The sequence below is a fragment of the Podarcis raffonei genome, chromosome 2 (assembly GCF_027172205.1).
Source record: "Podarcis raffonei isolate rPodRaf1 chromosome 2, rPodRaf1.pri, whole genome shotgun sequence".
NCBI lineage: Eukaryota > Metazoa > Chordata > Lepidosauria > Squamata > Lacertidae > Podarcis > Podarcis raffonei.
The window spans coordinates 28,586,655-28,607,762 of NC_070603.1; the positions used below are offsets into that span (position 1 = coordinate 28,586,655).

The following is a 21,108-nucleotide window of genomic DNA, read 5'->3' on the forward strand; positions in this document are numbered from 1 at the left end:
TAGATCAGAGGAAGCTATGACAAGAGTACAGGTTCTTGGTGTCTGCTGTAGATAGCTTGGAGGGTTGTGGTTTTTTTTGCTCCCGAAGCATGAAAATATCATACTGAGCAAGGCCTGCCTTTGTTCTTCTGTCCTTTCAAGTTAAAGGTCTTGCTTGCCACAGAAGGCTCTCTCTGTTAACAAACACTTGCTGTTTGTTTGCCACTGGTCTTGGGGGGGGGGAGCCCTTTTATTCCCCTGTGTGACCTTGCAAACCTTACAGTCTCTCATTTGACTTTCCACATAATCAGAGCTAGGCCTTTTTTTGCTGTCAAGTGACATTGTATGGCTGTGTGCTTTGACGGTCTGCGCCTCTCTTCACCCCTGTGTTCCAGCGCTGGTTTGAACCTGCTGATGGGAGCCTCTGATCTTAACCCAGTCTGACAAAGCATCCTTCTATCCCGTGGGTGGAAGAGAGGGCTCTTGACAGCAGCTAGGAACAGGCCTGAAAAAACTGCTCTGTGCCTGAAGCACTCCTTGCAACTCTTTAAAAAACAAAAATCCTCTCCCATTTTTTTGTGGGTGGGGGGCGTGCTTCGTGTTTGGCCCCTCTCCTCCACAAGACCCTTACTGTTTCCAAGTTGGGTTGATGAAAAACAGCCACACACAGCCAGCCTCTGAAGTGAGTGGGCTCAATAATGCTTTATTGAGGGAAACAGCGTGGGAGACTGCACTGATGTGTCAGTTCATACATTTCCCCTTCTCTGCCATCATAATTCCGTACAGCTTATATGTGTGTAGCCATTGGTGTATGTATACGTATATAAAATATTTCTTCTTGCCCAGAATTTCAATTAATTCCATACACTGTAGTCGGGGGTTGAAATTAGCCAGGCGCCAGGCGCATTTTGCGACCAAGTGAGGATGCCTGGGCGCTAGGATGGAGCCTGACATCTCCGCCACCTGGAGGTGCATGGAGATCATTGGATCTTGCCTGTTTTCACACACCAATACCACATCCTGTACAATTCTATCAGTTATCTTTTATCTGCAAAATAAGAATTAATTCCTGGAACCAAAATGCTTTTTCTGTGCAGCCTGAGCAGGAGCAGTTATAACAACGTTACAATTAATGGTTGTAGCTTGTCTCCACTTACCCCACCCCAGAGCCCTGCTCACGGTTGTGAAGAATATTATTATGTTATGAATTATCTGTGTCAACAGTAAGAAAAAGAGCTTGGTATGTGCCAATATCTATGTGGACTGTCCCTGGGGTTCAAGTGACTTTTCTTCTTTTAAGTTCTCAAAGTTCTTAACCTAGCTCAAGGTTGTTATCTGAACCAGCCAGGTGTTTAACTGATAATCAGTCACAGTCCATCATTTGAAAAATAAGGCTTGAGAGCCGTCTTGCCCCAAAATGTCAACTAGACATTCCATTTTGGCGACTGTGGCCTTGGTTTAAGGAGCCATTTGGCACCTAGCTTATAGATATGAGTTTCTAACACTGAATGTAGTTAACCACTTCACTGGCTGTTACACTTATGAGTTGTGAATTGGGAAGTCTCCGTTCAAATCTCCGGTCAGCTTTCATGGTCTGAGGTGAATCTTCGTTTTCTCTGCCTTAGTGCCCTCTGCCTCCCATCTGAAGTAAGGAAGAAAATAATAATAATGGTGTACGTTACAAAGTGGTGGTTATAAGAATTGCTGATAGCAAATGCAAGTGGGTTTCAGTGAGAGCGTTGGTTATGGGGTAGTCTAGAAGCACTGGGAATAAATATGTGAAGAGCTTTGTACATTTTGTGGAGGGGAGAGACTGCTTTGCAAATCAAATTGTTGTGTTAAAAGTATGTCAGGCAGCCCCTTGGGGGAGCATACTCCAGGAGTTCCCGGCATAAATATTAAACTGATGACGAGATGAGAAATACAAGGATTTCCTGCAAGCACCTATAGGGAGAAGCACTAGCCTAGAAACCGAAGGAATTAGTACCACCAGGAAGTGGCTAAAAAAGGTAAAGATAAAGGACCCCTGACAGTTAAGTCCAGTCACGGATGGCTCTGGGGTTATGGCGCTCATCTCGCTTTATTGGCCGAGGGAGCCGGCGTACAGCTTCTGGGTCATGTGCCCAGCATGACTAAGCCGCTTCTGGCGAACCAGAGCAGCGCACGGAAACGCCGTTTACCTTCCCGCCGGAGCAGTACCTATTTATCCATTTGCACTTTTTGGCATGCTTTTGAACTGCTAGGTTGGCAGGAGCTGGGACAGAGCAATGGGAGCTCACTCCATCATGGGGATTCGAACCACCGACCTTCTGATCGGCAAGCCTAAGAGGCTCAGTGGTTTAGACACCAGCTGCTTTACAAGGTGGCCTAGGAAAAAATGTTAAGCAATGGAAGAATCATATGAGCTATATAAATCTCACAATGATAAAAAAAACCAAGGCTAAAAAGCCTTTTAAAAAATTCAGCATTCATTAATTGATAATTGCATTTGTATGCCACTTTTGCATGCCAAAAAAAATAATCATGCACAAAGTGGCTTACAACAGAGAACAGGGATGCAATTGCAAAAACAAAACAAAAAATTTCTTAACAACATAGTGAAACAACAACACAATAGCAAGTATAACATACAGAAAACAATGTTTCAGTACTATAAATAACAGCAAAGATTACTTTAACAACAAAATAGCAAAAAATAACAAATGGCAAAATAACAAAGGAGCCTGTTGGTTTCACCTTGGTCCTAGAAATGTTGCTTACGGTCCCTCTCCTGCAGCAACTTGCAAGCCTTCCAAAGACAGGGGGTGGGAGCTGGAAATCCCCTTCCCATGGTGTTATTATGCCAGCAAATGAAGATAAAAATATATATAATAATAATCCAAATCAAAAGCATGTTCAAAGCATGCAGAGAGAAGTATTTGTTGAGTTTCTTCAGGGAGAGAGGTCTGTAGTCCAGGGGCCACTGCAAAGTAGGTCCTGTCTCTGGTGCTCTCCAAATCTGTCTGCTTCAGCAGGAGACGAGAGCCGGGCTTGGGAGGAAGGTCTTTAATACTACAAAGGTTAATATAGGTGTAGGCAGTAGATAATGGGGTCCTAGGTCAAGCAGAGTTGGGGGAGCTGTGGCTTATCAGATGTTGTTGGCTTACAAATCACCTTGTCTCTGACCACTAGACATGCTGGCTTGGAGCTGGGAGTCCAACAACATCTGGAGAGCCACACATTCCCCACACCTGGTTTAGGACTTCAACAACAGCATCTTAAAATGAGCACAGAAGCAAATCTCTTAACAGTGAGCACATTTGGATATGGGTGTTATTTGAGTTCATTTTCCCGGTGAGAAACTGGGGCAGAAGCGCTGGCATTATAATGTTCTTTTTAATGGCGAAGTACCTGTTGCATTACAGAACTGCAGCTTTTGGATTGATGCAGCGCCGTGTTACAGTAAATTTCATTTGCACCAGCAGGCGTGGTGTAAGATACAACAGAAGGTATCATCAGCACCCTTCTTATGCCTGTGCAATTAATTCTGTCCATCCCCCCTCCCCAAAAATACCCAGGGGGAGAAACTTGCATGCCTGGAGTGCTGCCCCAAATTTTGTCCTGTGATTTTCTGGGTTAACAGGGTTGCTACATGGATTTTTTTTCTCTTCCTGGAAGCAATTTACATGGAAATGAGTGCTGAATTCGGCTAGAGTTCCAGAAATGGTTTGTATGTTGTGTGAAAGATCACATGGAAAGTATCATATAGGCAGACACCAGGAAAATGGAAGAAATGTCTGAATCCAGCCATTGTCACTAGTGCAGGGTGAGTGAGTGTTTTATGATCAAAGTCCGCAACCCCAGAGTTGTCCACGACTGGATCTTACAGTCAGGGGTCCCTTTACCTTTACCTTGTTTCTACTGACATCCTACTTGGTAGCATTTGTCCCTAGGACAGCTGTCTCGCTGTGTCATGTGCTGTCCTGTCCCCCTGAGGTGTTCGTTGCCAGCTAGGGCTAGAAATAATCACACACAGGTGGCGCTGTGGGTTAAACCACAGAGCCTAGGGCGGCGGTTTGAATCTCTGTGACGGGGTGAGCTCCCGTTGCTCGGTCCCTGCTCCTGCCAACCTAGCAGTTCAAAAGCACGTCAAAGTGCAAGTAGATAAATAGGTACCGCTCTGGCGGGAAGGTAAACGGCGTTTCCGTGCGCTGCTCTGGTTCACCAGAAGTACAGGTTCCATGACCTGGAAGCTGTACACCGGCTCCCTTGGCCAATAAAGTGAGATGAGCGCCGCAACCCCAGAGTCGTCCGTGACTGGACGTAATGGTCAGGGGTCCCTTTACCTTTAGGGCTAGAAATAATCAGACAGGACTTTGCCGCTATCCCTAGGAAGCTTGTGGGAGAGGCAGGGTGCTCTGATGCCATCACTCACAGTCCTTGCAGAACTCTCCATTTTGGAATAGCCCTCAATGAGCTCCCCCACTTTTTCCAGACTCCATCCTAGTTTCTTTACGGTTATGTCTGTGCTTCTAGCCGAATTGCCACCCGGCTCTGGAACGAGCTAGTACCACGTTTCCACCCTGTTGTGGTGTGTGGCAAGGAGGGGAGAAGCAGAACTGGGCATTTGGCCGTCTCGCTTTGTTTCAGAAGTTATCTGCACGGAAGGTTAAGGCTGTTCAGACCTAAACTTGGCCACTTGCAGGGAGCAGGGGTGAAATGAGAAGCAGCATTCATGGGTTTCTGAGTCATGGGCCATGAGACAGTTCTGACCCCTTTCTCCAGGAAATGGTTTGTTTGCTATTTAGGAGGCTATTGCTGGCCTGAACCGCTGCACAGCTGTGTTTTATCACGGCCGAGAATCTTAAACAGAGAGCAGGGGCAGCATATTGGCAAAGTCGAGCATATATCTCAGTCTTTGGCTGCCCACATTAAATCACATTACCCAAAATTTATGTTTCAGATGTGCATTTTTCTGCATGATGTGGGGCACTGTGTCTAAACTGCCCTAAGTATTTGTTGTGCTGAGGAGCTTTTTGGGGCTGGGTGGCTATAGAGCAGGGGTCAGCAAACATTTTCAGCAGGGGGCTGGTCCACTTTCCCTCAGACCTTGTGGGGAGCCGGACTATATTTTTTTGGGGGGGACGAACAAATTCCAATGCCCCACAAATAACCCCGAGATGCATTTTAAATAAAAGGACACATTCTACTCATGTAAAAACACCAGGCAGGCCCCACAAATAACCCAGAGATACATTTTAAATAAAAGGACACATTCTACTCATGTAAAAACACGCTGACTGTCCACGGGCTGGATTTAGAAGGCGATTGGCCCGGATCTGGCCCCCGGGCCTTAGTTTGGCTACCCATGCTATAGAAGCTGTGTGAATTAACATGATTGCTCAATTCAAGTGCAATCTTTGGGATTTTCACAGATTTTGGATGTGTTAAGCAATTATTGTAGCAATAGATAAGACTGTGCAAGCTTCAAAGGAAGTAGGAAAAGTAGAGGCAAGAAGTGATTTTTTTTTACCTGCTGAAATGTTTCTGTTTCAAAAAAATGCATTGTTGCACAAAATTAATTTGTGGCATAACGGATGTATACAACACCAGTCAAGCTAGGAAATTTCAATGCTACAATTTAGTATATATATTTTTCAGGTGACTCTTCCATGAAAGCATTCTTTCATATATCATCTGAATGCTCACTTTTGGGGGCATGCAGAAATTAATTTTCAGAGCCTCATTTTTCTCCTTGAAAATCCGAACAATTTAAAGGACGCATAAGCTGTTTGTTTGTTGTGTATTAAAAGGTTTTACATTGGGTGGGGATTCAATCCAGCTAAGTTGTTGCATGTGTGAAACGAGGTCCGCTTGCACAATAGGGGTTTCCCTCCCTCTCCTTCCCCTGTGCCCCCCAATCTACTCCGGAGGTTTGGGGGATAACAGATTAGAATAGATTTAGGGGATATGTGGGGAAAGAGAGCGTGAAAAAGTCTCCTTGTATGCCTGGACTTCATTCCCCATTCACATACCCCACTTAAAATTATGTCAAATTCCAGCCATTTGTTTCAGCAAAAAGCAGTTTGCATGACATGCTTTTAAAAGGTTATGTTTGTGAAATACAAGTTGGCTCAGTCTGCAGAGCAGGCGACTCTTAATCTCAGGGTTGTGAGTTCAATCCCCATGTCGGCCAAAAGATCCCTGCATTGCTAGATGGCCCTTGTGGTCCTATCCAACTCTTATGATTCTTAAGTCAAGTATGCTGAATCAGTTTACAGTCACTGGAAAATTTTCTGGAAAAGCTTCTGATTTCAACATTTCCCAGAAAAATCAACGTCACTGGTGAGAGGTATGAAGGTCCAGAGCAGGCATGGGGAGAACTTTGGCCCTCCAGATTTTGCTGGACTAAAACCTTTTTTAAAAAAAAGTTATGGATGTGTTTGCGGGATATAACTTGAATAAATAAAACTCCCATTGTCCTTGGCCATGCTTGCTAGGGCTGATGGGAATTGTGGTTTAGCAATATCTGGAGGGCCAAAGGTTCCCCTCAACTGGTCTACAGTACATGCTGCAGATGCCATGGGAAGATGCTTAATATCATGGGTAGGCGAACTAAGGCCCGGGGGCCAGATCCGGCCCAGTCGCCTTCTAAATCCAGCCTACGGACAGTCCAGGAATCAGTGTGTTTTTACATAAGTAGAATATGTCCTTTTATTTAAAATGCATCACTGGGTTATTCACGGGGCCTGCCTGGTGTTTTTACCTGAGTAGAATGCGCGCTTTTATTTAAAATGCATCTCTAGGTTATTTGTGGGGCATAGGAATTCGTTCATTTCCCTCCCCCCAAATATAGTCTGGCCCCTCACAAGGTCTGAGGGACAGTTTTCCCTGCTGGAAAAGTTTGCTGACCCCTGCTTAATATGGCCCTAAGGCAAGTGTCAAAGTTCTTATTACTGAAGCTAAGCATTGAGCTACCTGGATGGAGAACTGTAAGGTGTGCTTTGGAGGAAGAATATTGGTGTAAATGCAATTATAATAATAGTTTTATTGGGGCAATTGGAAGAGGGCAAGGGAAGCAATGAGGGTCCCAACATATATGGAGAAGGGGGGATTTTCCTTTCGCCTTTCCAAGCAGCTTGGCAGATGGGAGAAGGGGAGCCGAGTGTATTAGCTTCAGCCTGCTAAGCAGCTGTGCCTTGGACAGCTGCAATCCATTTGACATGAACTATAGATCCACCTCTTAAAGCCAAAGCATAGGAGTGTTCCCTAGGGCCCAGCCAACTCTGGGGGTCTGCCTGTCAGGTTGTGCCCTTCCACAACAACCGTTTGCATTGCAAATCGGCGTTTGTTGCACAAGTGGACTACTGAGCAATTAAAACGCACGCATAGAATTGCATCTGGAGTGTGTGCTGCTGCAGAATATGTACAAGAAGTTTGCAACCTGTATAGTAATCACTCCTAGTCAGTTATGGCATCACTCTCTCCATTCTAACTGCTTTGAAATATAATCTGCACTGCACTGCATAGAGAAGAAAACACACAGGGTACATGAAGTGCTAAAGGGAGACTCTGAGTGGAATTCTGAGCAGCTTTCTCTTGAGTAATGTATTATTCTGTGTCATTATACATGGTGGCTGCAGTTTAGTGCCATTTTTACAAGGTGGTCAGGAAAGAAAAACCTCTAGTAAATAAGGGTTATTAGCATCATGATATGATGCAGTTATCCTGGATTTTTGGCCACAGCTATTTTGCAAACCACTAGGCTATAGCTCCCGTCCAGTCTTTCAATCTGCAGGTGTCCTCAAGAGGCTAGCTACGCCATGCCAATTGTCATACCCACCAATATTTCGTGGCAAAATGTGTCTGTTCTACATTTTTATGTTGTGCCAGATGCATCTTCTCTTTCATGCATGAGAAACCTCTTCTAGGATGTATTTTATAGGCAAACTGCCTATAAATTGAAAACTGCCCTGAGGTTGCCCTGAGTGTGTGTTGCATTAGTCTTAACCTAGGAAATGGCAAATATGCCCAGGGGATTCATGTCTCTCACCTGTTGTCTCTGAAGTCACAATGCACTTCCTTCCACATGGATAAATCCCAGTTAAGTGGCAATCAATCATGACCCATCACAATAGATCTCATTATAATGCGCACAATGTGTGCACATAGTTTGGTTGTTATGTTCAGGTTCTAGATTGTGTCTATATTTTCTGAATGTGTCTATATTTTCTGAATGTAACCACCAAGTAAAAAATTATTAAAATAAACCAAACACCTGATATTCAATTCCTGATTGGCCAAGAGAGACCCAAAGGAAAATACAGTGGTACCTCAGGTTAAGTGCCGTATTTTTCGCACAATAGGACGCACCGGACAATAGGACGCACCTTGTTTTAGAGGGGGGAGAACAAGGGAAAAAAATTCTTCCGCTCTCTGCCCAGCGCCCCTTCAGCGAAGCGGCAGGAAGCGTTGCGCAGAGAGTGGGAGAATTTTCCCCCTCTTGTTTTCCCGCTCTAAAACAAGGTGCCGTTTAAGGTGCATTCAGGCGGCTACCTTGGAAGCCTGGAGAGCTAGAGGTGTCAGTGCGCACCGACCCCTCTCGCTCTCCAGGCTTCAGGTTCCTTTCGGCCTGCTCTTTGGGGCTGGCGGGGGGAAGCCCACCACCAGCCCCAAAGAGCAGGTCAGGGAGCAGCGGAAAGGTGCAGTGGAGAGGCTCCTGCCATAGCCGCGCGTCACCTCTCCAGCCGGGAGAGGGTCGCGGGGGGCTGCTTTTGCTCCGCGCGCGCTCTCCGGGCTGGAGAGGTGACGCGTGGCTATGGAGGCTCCTGCCATAGCCGCGCGTCACCTCTCCAGCCGGGAGAGGGCCGCGGGGCTATGGTGTCTTCGCTCCATAGGACGCACACACATTTCCCCTTCATTTTTGAAGGGGAAAAAGTGCGTCCTATAGAGCGAAAAATACGGTACTTAATCTGTTCCGGAGGTCTGTTCTTAACCTGAAACTGTTCTTAACCTGAAGCACCACTTTAGCTAATGGGGCCTCCTGCTGCCGCCGCACCGCTGGAGCACGATTTCTGTTTTCATTCTGAAGCAAAGTTCTTAACCCGAGGTACTATTTCTGGGTTAGTGGAGTCTGTAACCTGAAGTGTATGTAACCTGAAGCGTCTGTAACCCGAGGTACCACTGTATCACTTTTCATTGTCTCTTTTGGGAAAGGAGAAGGTTTTCTCTCTCTCTCTCTCTCTCTCTCTCTCTCTCTCTCTCTCTCTGTTAGAAATCACCCATCTGGGGGAAAATGCTGTCTATCATGGACGAGTCCAGTTGTGGATATATGAATGCTGATTCATACATTCTAGAAACTTTACGGCTGGTTCAGCAAATGACCATCAATGTAGAGACAAAGCAGAAAATTAGAATTTATGTGCCTCGCTTGCTCTGCTTTCTTTCCTAAGCTGTGTTCATTGATGTCTGTCTGTCTGTCTTTGTCTCCATCTCCATGTTTACCAATACAAATATCTCTTTCAGTTAAAAGCTTGAGACGAGTGTAACACTGAAGTTCAACAGTAGAGAGTGAAGTCTGTTGGTGTGGGGGCCCTTCTGAATTATTTCTTCCAAAGGAAATTCATACACTGGAAGCTACATTGTAGTAGCCATTTAGAGATCTAATTCTATTTGTGGCATATTACGGAGGATTAGATTAGTCAATACCTACCACCACAGAAGCCTGAAACTTTCAGTTGAGGAGGTTTGTGATGAAAGAAGCTACATTTGTCTATATAAGTTCTCAGAAGTTGCCCGCCAGCCCACAAGTCTTCAGAAAATAGTCATTTATAGCACATCAAAATTGCCTGCAAGGGAATAGAACAGCCAAGTCTCCTTTTTCTGCTTGGTTGCTTGGAAACAATTCTTATTTCCTACAGACAATTGGGGGATTGGCTGTTTATAAACATGGCGTAATGATTTTAATGCTTGACTGCTAAGACATAGAAAAGGCTGTAGTTCTCTGTGCTGTTTAGTTATTCCAAAAGCTGCTGGTGTATTTAGAAGATTGTTTTAACCACTTCCATCAGATAATGGTAGGCTTCTACTCAACACCCCCTCTCCATCCCCAACATACTCATTTTTAGAAGGGGTCAGATTCTGTGTTGGCGAGTGTGAGGGAGCTTTAGCTGGCTAGTACAGAAATAAATAGCGTAAGTTAATTTGCATAGGTTATTTTCACTTTTGCCACCCTTCCACTAAGGAATATTAAACATGAGGATTATCCTACTTTATCTTCACAACTGGTGAGGTGAGGTAGGCTAAGCTAGGCTGTGCAATTGTGATTCGTGCCCACGAACACTCAGCAACCTTAATGGTAGAGTAGAAATGCAAGGCTGCAGATGAAAAGTCAAGAGAAAGAAAGAGTGAGCTCAATGCTTGTTCTTAGGTACTGGAATGGAGTGACCCTTGACATACCATTTTCATTTTCATAATTTGCATTATTTACCCACCCACCCCCGTCCCAAATCCTGAATATATTCCTGGCAGGGGGTGTCTAGAGATAATGAAGATTAATTCACTGGACTTTGTAGCAAGCACCCTCAATTTATACCCGGCTCCTGGGTGCATGCTTTAAACATTCACAGTTCAGAAGAAAATGCTCTGCCTAATATGCTTTTGTTCCAATAATCTAGGAACCAAAGTATCAAAAGATGTTTGTTCAGGCAGATATCCTAATATGTGGCAGGTTCAATGTGCAAAGCCCACTGTGTTCCTGGAAGGTTGGAAAACAAGAGGGCTTCAATGCTGTTGAGGAAGCAATGGAAACTAAAAAGTTTCAAAGACCAGCCTACCCCCCAGGTCTGTTGCTCAGGCACATAGCCTGTCAATAGCTTTGCCGTTCAGAATTTTATTGAGTCAACCTTGAGCCAGGTTGAAGCCTGTTCCAGAAAGTGCTGTGGATAATTTCTCAGAAAGCTCCTTTGGGGGAAGAAAGAGGCATTGGCAGCTGTGTCCACATCCTCCTAACTGAGGGTACTTCCATTCATCCCTTGACCTCAGAGTGATCTTTGACCAAGTAACTTAATTAACTCTGTGCCTTAGTTGTTCCCCTTTCAAATGCATTGCCCTGCTTTATGAAGATAATGCATGAGGATATGCATGTTTTCAGATGCAGGGTGCAGAAAGTGTGGTCTGGAGAAGAAACTAAGGTGCTATAGACAAGATTGGCAGTGGGAACTACAGTTTTCAAAACACCACTTTGAAAACGTAAGCTGAGAGTGTTCTCTAACCTGCACAATTCCTCCTTGATTGGTTCACTGTGTGTAAATAGGAGAAGACAGAACTGCTTACTTGCACAGAGCTTATTCGTCATGGGAATCACTTGAAAAGTTGAGAGTATCTACTGTTTTGTTGATTGTATGAGTAATTCAGCTTGATAATATCCTGTTCACACTTTTCCACCTGCCGAGCATTGATTTGATGGTGAATGGCATGCTACTCATTAAAGTGTGTTGGATTTTGATGTTGACTGAAAATAGCAATCTGCCACCACATTTACCATTTGTTCCTTTGCTCATTGGTTAGCAGTCTTTTTGGAACATGATAGAAAGACATGGCTTCACTGATCTTGTGAACTGCCTGATGTCGTCCCTGGTGTTTTGCGATCCTTTTCATCATATGGAAGCACACAACTGCCCAATTGTATCATTTCCTCTTTTAGGAAGGACAGTTTATCTCTTTCAGAACTGATTTGCAATATAAAGAAGTAAGATGAGGTCAACAGGGTTTTGTGCCGAAATCTTAAACACCAGGAGATACCACCCCTCCACCCAAATTGTTCCTTAATCCTAAGGTGATTGTGGGTGTTGCACAACAACTGGGAATTTAGTTTATGTAGATCAATGCACACCTTTCTTATTTACTCTCGGAGGCCTTGTGAAACTGTTCCAAGCATCCCTTCCTGAAGTGCTGATTCAATAGAGTAGCGATTGCCAGCACCAGTATGGAATGCTCTGCAATAGCCAAAACCAGGCGCTGCAACCTTCAAACAGCTTGACTTCACCCCCAAAGGCACACTCTTCCATTGTCTCCCGAGACAGACGGATGCTCCAAGCCAAAGGATGCCCAGGTGATCTCTACCAGTGCCATACCTGGCTTAAGTTAATGCTTCATGTTTAGGAACCGGCTGAGTATCTCATCCAGGTCTGCAGGCAGTGTATGGTAAGGGCCCTAGATATTGCCCCATCTACATGATGTTGGGCCTTCAACTATTACAGCAACGCCATGGATTGTAACCACAGGAAAGCTACTCTCACACCATGGTTTTAAAAGGACTGTGGGTCTAGGAGGTGGGGAGTGCAGGATCCTGTTGGAGGGAGGAAATGAGAACAAAAGGGAGAACTAACAGCTCTGTGGAGATGTAGAGAAGGCAGGGGGAAGCTTTGCTTCATGGTTCCAAGGCATGAGCAGGCATTCGGTCATCCTAATGAAAAGGCCACTGTTTGCTCTGGGATGGGATAGGAGAGGCTAAATAACAAAGCAGCTCTCTGAGGAAAATATGGCTTGTGTTTTATTCTTTGAGCTCGCTTAGCACGGAAGCCTTGCATATGCAACACATTAAGATGAGGCAAGCTCTGCACCATATTGAGAGCAGTCCATAGTTTGAATTGCCCGATAAAAAATACTTTCCCGTTGAGGATATTGATATATTTGCTATGGCTATATCAAATAAAACTGAGCTTGCAATGTGCCTTCTAATAGGGCGGTCAGACTTAGATTCCCATATCCATACTGTGCAAAGTGTTTTGCAGTCCTTGTTCCACATTCTAATTGATGTATATGGTAAGTGGCCTTGGTTTCTCATAACTGGATTCTTATTTTATAGGTGTTCTGTCTTGTGAGTTAAATAAAGCTGTGGTGTAATTTGAATCCATGTCTTAAGTACTTGTAGCTTTCTCCATAGCTCATGGCTCATATGTTCAACTCTTGCCTGTTAAAAGCTTTTATACACATGAGGCTTAGCTCATAATGGAAATGTAAAACCTACACTCACTGCCCCAAATGTACACCTGCTTTTTAACATGGTTCTCATGCTTTCTGCCCTTTCTGAATAATGCTTGCATTAGGCATCAGGGGCCCTGTCAGAAACTCAAACGTGCTTCTTAAATGTTGGTTGTGAAATATGGTTCGAAGGGATAGCTGAACATTGGTTGTTTGAAGGAAAACATCATAGAATAGGTTTGTTCAGCTTCTCCTTCGAACAATAATGCTGTGATATGTGGCAAGATTCTCCAGGGATTTCTGATATACAGATCTGAGCACACACGTTTGGAAAACCAAACCACTTCTGTTTGACAAGAAGTCGTTGTGGAGGAGAGACAGGTGACAATTTTTTACATGTGCAATAGTTGTGCACGTGTAAAAACTACATGCACATGGTACACCAACAAGCTCATGATTCCTACGTATCTTTGGCCACAGGAAGTGGGCAGCATTTTGAGGGGAGTGTTACACCAACCCCCCAGGCCTGCCCACTGTGGTTGTGCACTGGGTGGGGATGGGGGAACAGAGCCGGGGGGAGGGGGCTGCAGAAGAATAGTTAATTGTCCCTCTCATCCTACCCAATAATCATTCTCTGCAAATGTAGCTCCACACACACCCCTTCTACTTAGAAAGCAGATAGTTGGGAACACCTATCTCTATCCTTACAAAGAAACCCCGGCCTAGCTAGATACCGTATTTTTCGCTCTATAAGACACACTTTTCCCCTCTTAAAAAGTAAGGGGAAATGTGTGTGCATCTTATGGAGCGAATGCAGGCTGTGCAGCTATCCCAGAAGCCAGAACAGCAAGAGGGATCACTGTGCAGCGATCCCTCTTGCTCTTCTGGCTTCGGGGGTAGCCACACAAAGCCTCTTGAGCGTAGCGGGAGCGCTCCTCCCTCTTCGCTCAAGAGGCTTTGCGTTGCTTTTGCTGAAGCCAGAAGAGCAAGAGGGATCAGTGTGCAGCGAACTAGGTGCGTCTTATGGTCAGGTGCGTCTTATGGAGCAAAGAATACAGTAGCTTCTTTCCTCTATTTCCTAACAAAAAGAGAGTAAAAATGTTAGACAGCTGTGAATCCTGGCAAGGAACCAGGAAGTGAAATACAGTGGTACCTCAGGTTAAGTACTTAATTCGTTCTAGAGGTCCGTTCTTAACCTGAAACTGTTCTTAACCTGAAGCACCACTTTAGCTAATGGGGCCTCCCGCTGCTGCCGCGCGATTTCTGTTCTCATCCTGAAGCAAAGTTTTTAACCCAAGGTACTATTTCTGGGTTAGCAGAGTCTGTAACCTGAAGCGCATGTAACCCGAGGTACCACTGTATGTCTCTTACAGTCCTTCATTCTGCAGCTGAACTTTCCTAGGCTTCCATGTAAAATCTGCCCTGCCTCTCCTCTCTCTCTGTTCCCTGCTGCCAGATGTTCCTCGAAGGCTGGTAGGGACTGTTTTTTGCTTGCAGTAAAATATGTTCACCAGTACAAGAACGCCTCGTGCTACATCCCATGCCCAGGACCTCACTTTGCTTGACTGGAAACGTAGCCTTGCCCACAGGTCACGTGGCGAGCTGGAGGTCACGTGATTTGCAAGCCTGCCCTTAGCCAGGCGGGTGTTAAGCTTTTCTTCGTTGCTTCTGAATGTGTGTAATCAGAGCAACCCTGTGCTGCTTTTCTGCTTAATTCCTGACCTCCTTTGGATTTTAGCACCGGGCTCCCCGGAACGCTTAAGCTGTTCAGATGTTTGAAACTCAGTGTGGCTGTGGCTACAGAAAAACAACAACTGTTTTGTATGTTGGAATGTTTGACTGGCTGCAGACGTTCCAAATTTGGTGTGTCAGCCGGGAGAAGCAGGTGCATGCTCTTGGGAACGACTGATAAAACAGTAAATAAAAAGCAGGGTGTTTTAGTGTTGTGTCAGAAGGGAGCTTTGAGAGAATCCACACCAGCAACTTCATTTTAGCAAAGTCTAGTGAATGGACTCTGTTTACATTATATTTGGCTTGTAAACAGCCACTTAACTTGGTTGCCTGTGGCAAGTATGAATTCTTGGCAATCAAGCAGGGGTGTTTTTGCAAGATGAAAATCAGCATGTGGCGCTGGGTTTTTCTTTGCTTTTGACCCTTTGTGGCAATAATATACTGTATCTAATACAGTGGTACCTCAGGTTACATACGCTTCAGGGTACAGACGCTTCAGGTTACAGACTCCGCTAACCCAGAAATAGTACCTCGCGGTAAGAACTTTACCTCAGGATGAGAGCAGAAATCGCACAGCGGCAGCGGGAGGCCCCATTAGCTAAAGCGGTGCTTCAGGTTAAGAACAGTTTCAGGTTAAGAACGGACCTCCAGTACTTAACCCGAGGTACCACTGTATAGGTACATCTCGGCACACCTAGTATTTGTGGGCTACTAATGTTTGTGACTTTATTTGCAAGGCTGAAGTAGTCACTGGGACTATGGATCTCCACGGTTTTTATCCTCCATGGATGAAAATTGGCTAGTTTTTCACGCTTCGTGCGGAAGCTTCTTGTGCCCCCACGCAGTATGCATGTTTCAGACCCGCTTCCATATCTTCGCAGATTTATGACTTCCTCCATTTTACATAATTTGTGCCGTATTCCATGTGGTGTATTTGCAAATCTAATGTGGCTTGTTGTCTGGCGCTGAGACTAGGCTGCAAAAATGCATTCTTGGAAAATGAACATCATTTGCATACTGTGATTCTTCCTCCCATAGGCAGATTTTTAACCCCCTGCCCTTTAAATAAAGAAACCTTTATTTACCTTGTTTGTTCAACAGCTCCCTGGATGATGCGACGCTTTGCACTGTAAATAAATAGCTGTGGAGATGCTGTGGCAGAACTAACAGCTTGCTTTGAGTTAGCGAGGTTTTTCTGTGCCGCTGTTCTGAGGCTGAGTCTTTTCTGCGGCACTGGGCTGCCTTGATTAGCTTATCTGCAGCAGCAGAAGAAGGAGAAGAAGAAAGAATTGGGCACAGCTGTTGCTCGCAGATACAGATGAGGGATTTTGTTAAATTAGGATGCTAACTTTGATTAGAATTGAAGAGAAATAAAGCACCCATGGAAGTGGGATGATCTTGTGCTCCAACTTGGGAAATATTTCCCAAGGCTATTGGAAGTGAGGAGCACACAATAGACTGCATGACAGACTTGCCTGATACATCTGTACATGCTAGCAGAATCCTTCCCTTAGTGACTGTCTTAAGTAGGGCCGCTTCTGCCCGAGGATGCAACTTTCGGCCAATGTAGCTGCTTTGTCTGTTGATGTCTCCTAGAATAGAAAGGGTACAGCAAAGGAGTCCCTGTTGTAGGTGCTGCCAATGGGTGCTGCCTAGTGACTCCTTGTTTATAAAATGTCCTCGTGTGGTGTGTCTTATCTCCCTCATTATTAAAATCTATGTGGAATTTTGGGACACGGGTGGCGCTGTGGGTTAAACCACAGAGCCTAGGACTTGCCGATCAGAAGGCTGGCGGTTCGAATCCGGTGACGGGGTGAGCTCCCGTTGCTCGGTCCCTGCTCCTGCCAACCTAGCAGTTCGAAAGCACATCAAAGTGCAAGTATATAAATAGGTACCGCTCCGACGGGAAGGTAAACGTTTCCGTGCGCTGCTCTGGTTTCGCCAGAAGCGGCTTAGTCATTCTGGCCACATGACCCGGAAGCTGTCTGAGGACAAACGCCGGCTCCCTCGGCCAATAAAGCGAGATGAGCGCCGCAACCCCAGAGTCAGCCATGACTGGACCTAATGGTCAGGGGTCCCTTTACTTTTACCTATGTGGAATTTTAAAAGATTCCTGCCCACCCAGGTGTTAGATAACTGAAACTGCCTTTGAAATCCCCCAGGCGTATTCTGCACCTGGCTATCGGCCACTTGTGACCAAGCAAAGATGCCCGGGCGCCAGGATGGGGCCTGATGTCTCCATCACCTGGAGGTGCACACCTGGGGATCCTCGGATCTTGACTGTTTTCACACACTAGCAACACATCCTGTAGAATCATATCCATTATATTTTATCTACACAATCAGAGTGAATTTCAGGAACCAAAAAGTCTTATTGAAAAAATACAACTTTCGAGCCTTCTGGCCACCAAAATGGCAACTAGGCATTCTGTTTTGGTGACCGTTAAGCCTGGTTTAATTAGCCATTGGCACCTAACTTACATATCTGAGTTTCTAACACTGAGCTGCACCTAGACCTTATTTAGCTGGGAGGATGTTTTTAAAGGTTTGTGTTGTTTTGCTGTTTTTATTGTTTGCTGCCCTAGATTTCTTTGGGAAGGAAGGGCGGGATTGTTATTTTGAAAAATAATATAGAGGTGTCCTACATTGTGGCTATTGGAATATATAGGGAGACACCTCCTTCTCCTTTCCTGCGTCATACACTATACCTTGAAAGCACATTCAAAGAAAATCCTTTCCCTCAAAGAATTCTGGGCACTGTAGTTTTTCCCCTCGCAGTGTTACGATTCCCCTCGGCCTTTAACAACCTGCAGTGCCCAGAATCCTTTGAAGGGGAAAATTGTCCTTCACATGTGCTTTATAGTGTGTACACAACCGCAGAACGGCACAGGCGTTTCAGGAGATAAAGTGTGTTTGCTTTGCAGAAAACAAGCCTGAGATACACAGAAGGCAAAAATCTTCTCCTCCAGAAGCTTCTCATTCCATTGGTGGTGAGCAGTCACTAGTTCTGCTGCTTTGGGTTAGTGCTTGGCTGAGTATGTCAGTGCTGCAATCTTTTTACAAAAGGGCCCTTTTCTAATGGGAGAAAGACAAGCGACGGCCACTTTGCTTGCTAAGGGTTATTAATAGATGGAACTGGGGAGGAAATAGTGTTCTGAAGCAACGGGCTTTTCATTGGTTATCTTTTGTAGCCTCAAATGTATGTTTCTGAAATGTGGAATGAGGGGATACGACTTGTTCTTTGTTGGCATATGCAGATGCTCATCATATCTCTCTCTTTTTTTTCTCCTTTCTTAGTCCCTGTTGCTCTTGGCTCTCGTGGGAGCTGTCTTTCTGGGCCTCAACCTGGTATTCCTTGGTATTTATCTGATCTGTGTGTGCTGCTGCAAGAGGGAGGAGGAGTCAGAGACGAAGAGGCCCAATTCGTGCTGCATCACCTGGACTGCTGTGGTCGCCGGCCTCATCTGTTGGTGAGTTCATTTGGAGCCTAGAGAGCAGAAGGCCCATGGGTGATGGAGCGGGTGGGTGGTGTCTGAAAGCTTGGGTTCACGGGTAGGGTTGCCACCTTTGTACTGACAAAATACAGTGTGGGGCCTTTCCCCCACCCCTCCAAATCTTGTACAGCAGTGACTTCAAAGTAACCCATTGCAATCTATTGCAGCCTAACAAGATGGCCCCTCTGGAATTTGTGACATGCGCACGTACCCATGAATGTGTAAATCTGTCTGTGCTTGGCTACCCAGAGCTTAAATACATGACCTTTCACAAACATGAGGAGCCACCGCAGAAAAGGCCCTGTTCTCACGTTGCCACCCTTTGGATATCTCGTGGAGGAGGCACCTGAAGAAGGGCCTCAAATCATGACCGCAGGGTCCAGGTTGGTTGACATGGAGAGAGGACATCCTCGAGGCATTGTGGTCCTGAGCCATTCAAGGCTTTATAGGTAAAAACCAGCTCTTTGAATTGGGCCCGGAACTTAATTGGCCACCGGGATCGGTGTACGGTGGTACCTCTGGTTACGAACTTAATTTGTTCTGGAGGTCCGTTCTTAACCTGAAACTGTTCTTAACCTGAGGTACCACTTTAGCTAATGGGGCTTCCCTCTGCCGTCGTGCTGCCGGTGTGCAATTTCTGTTCTCATCCTGAGGTAGAGTTCTTAACCCGAGGTACTACTTCCGGGTTAGCGGAGTCTGTAACCCGAAGTGTTTGTAACCCGAGGTGTTTATAACCTGAGGTACCCCTGTAATATGCTCAGAGGTCAAGTTCCACCTTGGAAAACTGCCTGTAGGCCATAATGCATGGCGCACGCCTCTGTTTTGTCGCATGCACACATGGCAGCTCGCACTCAGTTTGTCCTGTTGTATTTCTCTCACCCTTAAAGAAACAAAGGGTCCACAAGGGAAAGGGAGACACTTCAGCTACTGTTTCAGGGCCTGCTTTGCAAAAGGGCATGGTTTGGCAGCTTCCTATTCCTTGATCCAGAGACTCATGTTTCATCTTCCACCACCAGTCCCCCTAGTTTGGACATTGCAATTCAGTGCTCTTGAAGGCCCCTGCCTGTCTCGCTCAAGAGGAGCAAGCATGCTTTGAGCATTTGCAGATGCTCCTGGGTCCCCCAGCCTCACTTTAATCGCTGTTTCCTCGAGAGGGCTTCTTTGCTCCAGTATTCATTCCTCTTTTGGCTAATCCCAAGAGGAGGAGGGAGATTGGGGTGTGGAGGAGTCCGTTAGCTTTTAATCCCACCCCTAAGCAGATGGCACAGCTGGCTGTCCGGGGTCACGTGAGGCTTGAGGTTAATTGTGTGTGGAGTCTGACTCATTTAAAGGAGGGAGAGCAGGGTTGGCGGTCCCTGGAAAGGGAAAGCCCTAGGTTCTTGTCTATTGCTTTCTCTCCATCACCCATACCTCTCCAGGATGAAGAATACTTTTCATCTAGAGCAGTGGTTCTCAACCTGTGGGTCCCCAGATCTTGTTGGACTACAACTCCCATCATCCCTGAGCTGTGGCCTTGCTAGCTAGGGGTGATGGGAGTTGTAGTTCAACAACATCCGGGGACCCACAGGTCGAGAAAGGCTGATCTAGAGGCTTCCTGAATGTCTAGGGTGTTATTTCATCGCTCAGTTGGTTGAGCAAGTCCAGAGGTAGATACTGCATGTGGCAAGGAATTGTAACATCATCTTTTCATAGAAGAACAGAGGCCACTGGTGGACTATCTGTCAAATTATAATTCTTGTATGAAATCACTTGCATAATTTGATATGGGGGGAAGAATGTAGAGAATGGATTTGGGGGGCTTAGAAAATAAGCATAGATGTGTTTTAAAGCAGCTATTAAGGGGAAATTAAAAAACAATCAGGGAAGGAGGGATGGGAAGTCAAGAAGGGGGGGACCCTAATAAATACAACTGGAGTTATGTAATAAATTGGAAGATTTAATAAAAACCATTAAAGAAAGAAATCGTCACTTCACCCTAAGTTAAAGCAACTGATAATAAGCCCAGCCCGCTTCTCACCCCACCTGACCCCAGTGATGTAGGCAAGTGGTGTTAGCACAGGTCATAGCTACATCACAGAACTGCAAAGGTATATAGTCCAGGGGTAGGAACCTGCAACTCTGCAATGTCATAGATCCTGTCAGAATACAGCTCCCGTCTTCCCTGACATTTGGCCATGCTAACTGGGGCTGATGGGAGTGGAAGTCCCTCAACGTGTAGAGCGCCACAGGTTCTCCATTCTGCATCAAGTCTACCCACTGCAGAAGCTTCCAAAAAATCTAATGGTTGAACATGCATACAATATAAGGCATCATCCGAGAAGTTATGCAGCTGGTAGTGCCGCTGCTGCAAGTTGTTGGAGGCCATTGCGCTTCACTAGTGTTGCATGTTGCATGCAATCATTGGCAGGATCATCATTGGTTGTTCCCTGAATTGATGGAGCTCATTGGATGCAACAGGAAACTGAGCCTTTAGTGCAGGGGTTCTCAAAGGGTGCGGCAGGAGAGGATGGCAAGTGTGGCAGGAAGATCCAAGGACAATCAAAGAAATTTAAACATTTAAATATTATTTATAACTTAAACATAAGTATTTATAATTATGATTATTTATAATTTAAACATCAAATATTTAAACATTTCAGTGTAGTGTTGTATAATACAGTATCAAAATAAAATAAACAATAATTTTCAGAATATGGGTAGATACCTTTTTCAAAATCCAGCTCTGCCATGAGTTGTTTCTTTGTATTTCTTACCAATAAAAAAATTGGTACGACCCGAGCAATTTTTTATTCTGAAAAGTGTGGACCAGAGGGGGAAAAAACCTGCTTTGGTGTCACCAGCCCAATACTCTGCCAAATAGTACTCTGTGGAATACTCTGCCAAAAAAGATCAATCAATTGCTTTCTGTTTCAACTTTTAAACGCCTGCTTGATTCCCTCCC

The 21,108-nt window shown here is 45.3% G+C and overlaps 1 protein-coding gene across 2 annotated transcripts in view; it reads left to right on the forward strand.

Annotated features, from left to right (window-relative positions):
- The window catches only part of TTYH2 (tweety family member 2), an 82,840-nt gene that overhangs the window by 17,940 nt on the left and 43,792 nt on the right, over positions 1-21,108 (forward strand). For both annotated transcript variants that reach the window (XM_053375450.1, XM_053375449.1), the window contains exon 2: positions 17,971-18,143. In XM_053375450.1, coding sequence (XP_053231425.1) covers positions 17,971-18,143 — 173 coding nt within the window. The remainder of the gene's footprint in view (positions 1-17,970; positions 18,144-21,108) is intronic.